Source organism: Danio aesculapii, chromosome 10 (genome assembly GCF_903798145.1).
Source record: "Danio aesculapii chromosome 10, fDanAes4.1, whole genome shotgun sequence".
In the NCBI taxonomy this organism is placed as follows: Eukaryota; Metazoa; Chordata; class Actinopteri; order Cypriniformes; family Danionidae; genus Danio; species Danio aesculapii.
In genome coordinates, this window is record NC_079444.1 from 29,105,748 (window position 1) to 29,113,997 (window position 8,250).

Genomic DNA, 8,250 nt, shown 5'->3' on the forward strand with positions numbered 1-8,250 from the left:
ACTCTGAAGAGTTTGAGACTCAGAGTGCTGATGAAACTGCCATTGCTGTCTTTTACTGCTATCGAAGTGCCCAACCTTTAGGAAGAGAGATATGGTTCAGGTTTACTTCAAACACCCTATTAGTTTTGTTAAATCTGAAGTTACACATCAGTTTCTGCATCTATCAGATGCCGACAGATGGTATTAATATTCGCTCACAGTATTTCTCTTGCCACGAGTTATCTCAGATAGTCAGAAAGAGATTTATCTTTTAGAATCATTACAATATTGGTGTCTGAAATGTAGAGATTGATCTGTGCATCATGATTTTGTAAATTTTGTAAACTATTGCGATAACACTTTAAATTACAGCCCCGCAATGTATATAATGAGTAAACTGACTTTACAGCATGTTGTTTTGTAATAATAATGTAGCTATACAGTACGTAATTAATAGAAAACTAGGCGGTAACAAGCATTACTTTATTTAAAGCCTGCAAATGTGATATTTACCCAATGGCTATGAGCAACACTTACATTTAACACTAACAGTATACTAATATTTTAATTATAAATACTGTATAACTGTATTTAATTACCAAAAGTTGCTTTTTAAGGCTTATTTTATTGTAAACCCAATACTACAGAAAGCACTGTTGCTCTATCATAAGGCAAGACATAAATGAGGAAAGCAATTTTTTTCTGCTTGTTTAAACTAATTATTTTAATTTGTAAATACAATTAAGCTAACTTAATCGATATGTGTTGGGACAACATGAATGAATTATGTAGAACCTAACATTTTTTTACAGTGTTGCAGGCTGTAAATAAAGGTGGTGCTTGTTATCCCCTTGCTTCTTGTAGTTACAGGGCAAATATAGCATTTGCAGGCTGTAAATTAAAGTGACTTTAATGCCATTTTTTCACTTTAACCCATTTTTCCCCTGCTGAGAAAAAAAGGAAACCATCAAAGAAGTTCTAATGGTGTCCACAACTATTACAATAAGAACATTACAAACCATCAAAACCAGTGCTTTTTAATAATTTAAAATGTGCTTTTTGACATATTCCATTAGGATTTGTTGATTACCAGTAGAGACAAAACAAAAAACAACACCAATTAAACAACGTCAATATACATTTAATCATTTTCTTTAGTCAATCTAAGCTTTTTTACCAGGGGTTGCCAAAGCAGAATTAACCACCAACTATTCCAGCATATGTTTTACGGAGCGGATGCCTTTCCAGCCGCAACCCAGTTGGGAAACACCCACACACACACACACACACACACACACACACGCACGCACGCACACACACACACACACACACACACAAACATACACCTAATACGCTACAGCCAATTTAGTTCATCCAATGCACCTATAGCGCATGTCTTTGGACTGTGGGGGAAACTGGAGAACATTCAAACTCCACACAGAAATACCAACTGACCCAGCCGGGACTTGATCCAGCAAACTTCTTGCTGTGAGTTGACAGTATTAACCACTGAGCCACCATGCCACCATCAATATACATATCGCAGCATATAATGATACATAGCAGCATTGCAGTTCGGGTCCCGGCTTACAAATTTGGCAAAAGATAAATCTAAAGTTTCCCTTAAAACAAAATGAATGTCAAATATATCTGTTAAAAGCAAGAATTACAAATTCTATGATGTTTTCTATTGTTTTAGAAATACATACTGTATAGGTACACCACTACAAAAAACATATAGTAGTAAAATCAGTTTACTTACTATTTAAATCACTGGCTGTAATCTAAAGCGCTACCAAGTTTTCTCAATTCAAAAGTGTTGAGGCTTGGACCTGAAATCAGTATTTCATACGTCACAACTTAACAAGTGTATAGTTTCTCAGTGTTCACAACTCAAAGACTACATGTGTGCATGTGTAACGTTGTCTCTGGAATATTATATGTGAATTGAATAATATGCTAGAGGAAAACAGTTAGAGAGAGGGAAAATGAGCACTTACACGTCAATCTGAGTGTTGTTGATTAGGTACTCAAGAGGATAGGAGCACGAGTAGTAGTATCTCAGCTGAAGTTTGTAGGTCACGGTGCTGGTTGTGATATCATGTGATCGCACAATTCCGCTGATGTTGACCGTCTCGATGTTGGAGAAATCTGAGAACTGTCCCGTGCCTGCACCTCTGTATGTCTTCGGAGGAAAGTTCAGAATTTTATTAGTTGTTCTTATTTAATAGTTAGCTTTGACTTTGAATTATTGTGTGGTATTTTATGGATACATTTGTAATAATCTTAGTTATTATATTGAGGCATATTTTGAGGTATTTGAAATCTTAAGTTTGGCTTATAAGCACCTTGTAGTTTGTAACTTTTTACTATTATTTTATTCATTTGCTGTGTGGTCATTTATTGTTATTATATTTAAATCATATCTTAAAATAAAGATTTTTGTATTTGTATCATATCTTCAAATAAAAATTTTCATTTTTAGAAATGATACAAAAACAAAGAAATTTAAAATTGGTTTTGTATCCTATATGACTTTTATTTATTTTTTACTTTGATAAAACATTTTTTAGAAGATATTTTAGAAATAAACATACTTGTTTTTTTTCACAATTTGAGAAAAGAATGGAGTTTAATGGCATAAGAACAGATTTAACCTTTAGTTTTGACTCTGAATAATATGTTCGGTGATTTTTTTTTTTTTTTTTTTTTTTTTTTTTTTTTCAAATGTAAGTTTGCAGTTTTTAGTTTTGATTTTGTGGCTATATAAATACCCTATACATATTATTTTAAGTTGTATATATAGAAAAAAACTTCTTCTTTAGAATGTCTTTATTTGATGGTGTCCTTGTTATAGTGTAACTATTCATTGCCTACTTATTATTAATAATTAATTACATGTACTTATCAGTGATGGGGAAAGTTACTTTTGAAAGTAATGCATTACAATGTTGAGTTACTCCCTGAAAAGTAACTAGTTGCGTTACTTAGTTACTTTTTACAGTAAGTAATGCATTACATTACTTTTGAGTTACTTTTGCGTTACTTTTTACCTATAGTTGAGGTTTGATTTAGTTGAGGCTTGCAGTAAACAGCACACTGTATAACCTATACCTTCATTTGCCTTTAAAAAACCCATCAAAAATAATATTTTAGGATAATGTTATCTGAGACCTTTCTGACCCCAGAGCTATACATGTCCTATATACAGATTATTAAGAGTTTAAAGCGATGTCTTTGCACCATTTGTGTTATTTGTCTTAAGTAAAGTCACTGACCGTTGAGACAATCCCCTTTTCCTTTTCTTAAAAGCGTTCAAAATAATGAACACATTCTCTCATTGACTGCGTGATTCATTGTAACTTATTTTAATTCAGCAATTTATTTTTTAAAAACTCATTAATTGAACTAAAAAGTACCTTGCGTTACATTTTAACAAATGTTTTATTAAAGTATTAAGTATTACTTATTTTTAAATGGAATGCATTACTTACTCGTTACTTAGAAAAGTAACATTATTACGTAACTTATTATTAATATTATCACGTAATTATGCATAATTGTAATTACTATAGTATATACATGGCACATGTAACAAAGACACTTTGCAATTATAGCTATCAAATTATTTGTGAAAATACACTAAATTGTTCAGTATACTCACAACAAAGTTACTGCCACAGTTATTGGTGGAATTAATCGGGAATATATATCGAACAACTGGAGGTGAAGCAGAAGTGTCGACGATCCCTTCGCAATCTGGATCATTCACAACACTGTTGAGGATTAACTGAGATTCGTTGTAGCCGGAGAAAACAACAGGACAGAATCTGATGGCCAAACTGATGTACTCTGTTCCACAATCCACAGAGATGTCTGTGTACTCTATTATGACAAATACGGCAAGATTAGTTACACAAAATCTGGTAAAAAGTCTTACTTGAGGCAAAAAACGATTACATTTTGATTCTCAAGCTTGAAAACCCCTGAAGACGTACATCTAAATCAATCCAGTAATAATTCTGGCATTTTTATTATGTAAACAAGCAATTATTTTCCATGTTCTCCATCAGAAAGACTTTACCTGGGATTCTGTAATCTGATCCGCAGTTGTAGCTCAATAAAATGCTCTTGTTAAATTTTGGAATTAGGAGGAAGAGGAAAATGTTGAGGAGAATATATTTCCTGCTGCTTGCAAAGTGTAAACCTGTTTGTGGAAAAGGAAAACACCATATTCACAATCATTTCATTTAGTCAAAATCATTAACACATCCTCAGTTCAACGAATGTCCTGTAGTTACACATCCTACGCACCTTGTATCATTCTTGCGGCAGGTTTGGTATCCTCAGTCTGTGAAATCTTCCTGAAAACTGTGGAGTTCTTCTATGCAACACTATCTTTTGTAAAAATGGAAAGGCAATAAGGTTAGAAGAGTTAGGTGTGTCTATCGTGTGGACCCAGCCCTTTAGTGAATAAAATCCCATAGTGGAACGCCCAAGGCCACTCGCTGAAACTCTACAATGTCGTAGCTCTTCGCAGATAGGCAGGTGACAATGGCTTGTTTACTTACTTGAGCACAGACATCCTTGGCATCATAATAACAGACCTCAACGAGTAAGTGTCAATCCCCTAGGGAGAAGAAACAATATGGCTGTGACTTATGTCACCTTAGGTTAACATTGTACCATATTAAGTAATCGTAGAATCACAATGATAATGCAAACTCGCATGATTCGTCATATCATGTGACTGTTTTGATGGGGAAATTCAATGAAGTGGCCACAGCTGAGTTGTTTCAGTTTTTAGTGGATTGTTAGTTTCCTTGGCAAATGTTGTTTTTTTGGGATTTTTCTCTTTCCCCAAATCATGGCTGTGTCTGAATCTTTCGAAGGCAGCATAGATGTGTCCTTCACTGCCTTTCATATGCCATAATCTTGTGCATTACATTTATGACAGTCAAGCAAAAGAAATGAAATGGCCTCTCAAAGTCTACTTGGGTGTCATTTTGTGTGTAAATGTATGTTTTTGACCAATGTTTTCCACTTGAAGTAAGACTAGAGTATTACTGTTGTAGAATGCAAATATTCCCTTAATTATCGTCAAAGATTTCTCTATTTTGTCTATATTTAGTCATGATTTAATAGTTATGTTGTCCAACATGTCTGTCTGAACCTCTTTTTATGAGATGCCAATTTGAATAAACATTCTTCAGAGTCACTGAATGGCAACAAATGTTTTCCACCTGAAGTAAGACTAGAGTGGTACTGTTGTAGAATGCAAATATTCCCTTAATTATCGTCAAAGATTTCTCTATTTTGTCTGTACTGTACATGATTTAATAGTTGTTGTCCAACATGTCTGTCTGAACCCCTTTTTATGAGATGCCAATATGAACAAACATTCTTCAGGGTCACTGAATGGCAACAAGACTAGACTACAATGACTTGTAGCCACTGTTGATTGTTTTCTTTGAATTGCTAAATAATTTTGTGTGAAATTAGTTTAATGTAAAGAAGATTATTCTACAAAATATATTTGTATAATGATTAAATATAATTACTCTGCTTCTCTGAATTACTTTACTACAGAGCTGTTGAATTTGTGTACAGTATTTAAGACAAATAGATTCTAAATATCTAAAGGTGCTGTATGTAAGTATTTGACTAAAGCATAAAATCACCATGATATGTTTGCAAATATTTAAGAAACATGTTAAGTGAACATTCTTGTTTATCTGAAAAACAATGCTAAAGTCAGTTATTCTGCTTTGAAAATGTGCGTTTTGTGCTGGAACGGTGTCTCTGTTTTGGTCCCTTTAACCCGCCTAATGCCAGTTTAGCCAATTATATTTCAGCATGCACGGGTCGCCTTGGTGGAAATCAACTTATTACATTCATTCAGTCTAAAGCATGCTCAAACTCCATTCCTAGAGTGCCACAGTTCTGCACAGTTTTGCTCCAACCCTATATCAAACACAGCTGATCCAAATAATCGAGGTGTTCAAAAGAGTCTTAAACACTTTCATTAGTTGGTTCAGCTAAATCAGTGTTTGATCAGGGTTAGAGCAAAACTGTGCAGAGCTGCAGCCCTCCAGGAATTGAGTTTGAGAACTATGCTATAAAGCATGCGTTCATGACCAAAATGCGACTTCTGGTGGACAGTAGCAGACTCCTAAATGAGGTGGTTATTAATTAGTAAATAATATAAATATCATTAACGTAAACATTAGCTGAGCAGGTTACATTGTAACCCCATGTCCTAACAACACGCTGTGTGATGAGATTTGCAGTGATAAGCAATTTGTCTGTTTGCACCAGACAAAACATGACAGAAATATTCAAACACAGCCATTCAGAAACCCTGAATAGTGCACTCACTGCACTCCAACAAAATTGTAAGGTTTAGAATCTAATTAATACATATTAAGCCTCTTTAACATTATTAAATGTACATGCTGAATCTCTAATATTGGTTGGCTTGCACTGAGCCACAGTTGTAGAGTTAAATTTTTAAATGATTTATTTTATTTTCAAGATCTGAGGGGAACTATCTGTTTCTGCTTTCAGTAGTATGGCAATAAATGTCATGTCAAATGGCATTCAAACTCCAACATTGTTAGCATTTAACACTGAATAAAGCATGTGTTCCTGAGGTGATCATTGTCAGTTTATCCTGTTATTCACCTGTGAGAAATAGAAGCTGTTTCTAAAATGTAAATTTCAGGTGATTGTTAGGATAAAAACTCCTTTTAATATGGAAATATACATTCAAACACGGTTTAAATCAGCCTTTAGGCTCAATAGTCAGGCACACACCTGTTGGTGTCATCAATCTGGCAACCTGTGCTTGTGTGTGTTTTGAACTAGGAGTGCAATACCTAGTTCAACCACTGGGTGTCAAACCTATATACTGCACCTTTAAATTACCTAAAAATGAAATATCTGTCTGTCTGTCGGTCTGTGATCTCTTTAGCCATCTTTCGTTTTTGTTGTTGTTTTTTATTCAACAACATGTTCCAACGAGTTACATAAGAATGATTTGGCAAGCTGTTTGTACAGATATCCTGTTCATTCCGCATTCTGTTTCATAAATTAAGCCCACTGGGCATTATTGAATAACCAATTAAATAGATCAGAAATCAGACAACATGATTACAAGGGTGAGTAAAACATTCATTAAGCACATCACAGAGCACTCCTGGGCTTTGTTTTGACTATCAGCCCTTCACATTAACATCTCAATTGTGTCTTAAGTCTTGCTGCGTTGAGTTTGGATGATAGCTTGACACCTGAAAAAAAATACAAATAATAACAGATGTTCCCAATTAGTGAGTAGTTAGTCACTTAACATTTACACATCAAGCATTTATTTTCCTCCTACAATATCCTTCTTTACTGCAACATGGACTTAACTGAAAATGCACAATTCGAAACCAGAAAACTGATGGCTTAACCTATGGCCAGCACTTCTGAGTAGACTTGCTGTTATCACATACATCAACAGGTCCAAACGAAGGGCATGTTTGATTGAAGGGCAGAGAGTGTAAACACTATTAAGTGGTGTGAAAAGGTCAGTGGATTATTCTGTAATGAGAGGGCTCTGCTTTAATCTGCAAACTAATCACTTTGTCTTAGCATTTTTTTTTTTTCTTCTTAGCACAGTGAGCCATGGATCCAGATAAGTCTCAGGTGAATCTGTAGAGAATCAGATGGGTTTAATAAAGCTTAAGTGTGACCCGTGCCTGTGTCAGATATACCTGCAGTGCGATTGCTTTACAGATAGTTCTTATTGGCATCTAAGTATGAAAAATATGATGCTACACAGAGATGTGGGGCCTCACACTGCTATGGTCAGATCATGGGTAGGCCCACACAGGCCCACACATTTGCAGATTTCCACAAATTTTTAGCCCATCATTGAGTATATTTATTTAGTGTGTAAATGTGTGTACATTTACATTGATTCAATTTTTTTTATTAATTTTAGAAATATTATTGACTAATATTAAAATGTTGATATGATTTATTTACAATACAGTTTATAAAGTATTATTTAATTATTATATAAGTGAATATATAACATAAGAGACTTGCTTTGTTTACCAATTAAGTGGATCTAATTGGATTTGCATTGTAAACATTAAATAAAAGTTAAAAAGTTTTTTTTATTTCATATATTAAGTTTTAGTTACGACACTCCCAAAATCATTACGTATAAATCCACAGATTTTGTTACAAAATTCTGTGCAGAAATAGCAAAAAATGTCTGCA

General features: G+C 34.0%; 1 protein-coding gene across 1 annotated transcript in view; it reads right to left on the reverse strand.

Annotated features, from left to right (window-relative positions):
* si:ch211-103f14.3 (zona pellucida-like domain-containing protein 1) overlaps positions 1-4,382 on the reverse strand; it is a 9,924-nt gene extending 5,542 nt beyond the window's left edge. The window contains exons 1-5 of the mRNA XM_056466926.1: positions 4,294-4,382; positions 4,064-4,186; positions 3,644-3,864; positions 1,980-2,164; positions 3-75 (exon numbers count right to left, since the gene is read on the reverse strand). Of these exons, the coding sequence (XP_056322901.1) occupies positions 3-75; positions 1,980-2,164; positions 3,644-3,864; positions 4,064-4,186; positions 4,294-4,303 (612 nt within the window). The 5' untranslated portion in view covers positions 4,304-4,382. The remainder of the gene's footprint in view (positions 1-2; positions 76-1,979; positions 2,165-3,643; positions 3,865-4,063; positions 4,187-4,293) is intronic.
* Between the last annotated feature and the right edge of the window lie 3,868 nt (positions 4,383-8,250).